This window comes from Juglans regia, chromosome 4 (genome assembly GCF_001411555.2).
Source record: "Juglans regia cultivar Chandler chromosome 4, Walnut 2.0, whole genome shotgun sequence".
NCBI lineage: Eukaryota > Viridiplantae > Streptophyta > Magnoliopsida > Fagales > Juglandaceae > Juglans > Juglans regia.
Genome location: NC_049904.1, coordinates 17734601 through 17736012, shown reverse-complemented (window position 1 = coordinate 17736012; position 1412 = coordinate 17734601). Strand labels below are relative to the sequence as shown.

Genomic DNA, 1412 nt, shown 5'->3' with positions numbered 1-1412 from the left:
ATATTAGTATACTAGTAGTTATAATACTATATTTATACTTGTAGTTATATATTGTATCATGAGTACCGTTCAAACGTAAAATACCCAGTTCAAACGACAATTTGCAATTTATTAACCTTCGAATGCATTTTAGCTTCCGCTCGAACTAGCAATCAGAATCGTTCAAATGACTTGAGAACTGTCAATTTTGTTCGAATATATAAATTGTCCATTCGAACAAATTGCATGTTTGAACATTCAAACAATTAAAAGTTTTAGTGCCTTGAGCCTCAAACAATCAAACAGACGTAACAGTCAAGTCTGGTAGAGATACTCAGCCTTGAGGAACTAGAGGAGGTGGCAGCAACTATGAAGGGACTATGGTCCAGAAGGAACAACACCTACCATGGTAAGGAGTTCCAACATCCAACGGCTCTTCATCAACAGGCCAAGACAGATCTTGCAGTCTACCAGGAAGCTATTACAGAGGATAGAGCAGTTAAGTTTAATGCTTGTGCAGGGGTGCCAAAATGGAAAAAACCTGAGGTGGGTTCCTTAAAGGTGAACTGGGATGCAGCTGTCAACTTAGAGGAAGGGAGAATTGGAATTGGAGTGCTCATTAGAGATCATGATGGACTGGTCATGGGAAGCTTACGGGCAAGCAGAAACCTGAAAGGGACCCCTTTTGATGCGGAAGCTTATGGCCTACTTCTAGCAGTTGTTTTCTGCAAAGAAATTGGACTAACACATGTCTGTCTAGAAGGGGACTCTAAGCAAGTGGTGGATTTATTGCAAAACTGCGCCAGAAACTGGAGTTTGGGAGGCTGTCTTGTGGAAGATGCACGGGAGATACTCAACTCGTATGCAGTATGGTCTGTGACTCATGTATATCGAGAGGCCAATATGGCATCACATCTCCTAGCCAACAATGCACTGGAAGCCACAGAGGATACCTATGACCTTGAAACTTGTCCTTCATGTATCTTTCCTATAGTCTCTAAGGAAATGTTGTAATTGTTATCTCCTGGTTTTAGCTTGAGTTGATGTAAGTCATTCTTATGATTAATGAGATCAGTCCTATTATCAAAAAAAAAAAAACAATTAAAAGTTTGTTCAAACACATTTGTCATCATTCGAATGTACCACAAACCGTTTGAACAAAAATATTGAACCACCCGTTCTAACATATGTTCAATTCGATTGTATATAAATTGCTTTCGATCAGATTATTTTTGTTCGAACATAAATATTTCTATCCGAACAGACATAAACTTTTCAAGCACTCCATCCATTCAAATAGGATCAAATAAACTTGCGTCGTTCAAATCAAATTTCGATTGAGTTCGAATAGAACCCAACCGTTCGAACAATACATGTTCCATTTGAACAGTTTGATTTCGTCTCAAAAGAATATTCTCGTTCGAACGCTTCCG

General features: G+C 38.7%; 1 protein-coding gene across 1 annotated transcript; it reads left to right on the top strand.

The window, feature by feature from the left end:
* The first annotated feature begins 348 nt into the window (after window positions 1-348).
* LOC109004693 lies at window positions 349-993 on the top strand. Its single transcript, XM_018983321.1, has one exon. The coding sequence runs from the start codon at window positions 349-351 to the stop codon at window positions 991-993; it is 645 nt and encodes a 214-aa protein (XP_018838866.1).
* The last annotated feature ends 419 nt before the right edge of the window (window positions 994-1412 follow it).

Bases quoted from the DNA above. Each gene is read 5' to 3' on its own strand.
- LOC109004693 (XM_018983321.1), top strand. From the start codon at position 349: ATGAAGGGACTATGGTCCAGAAGGAACAACACCTACCATGGTAAGGAG.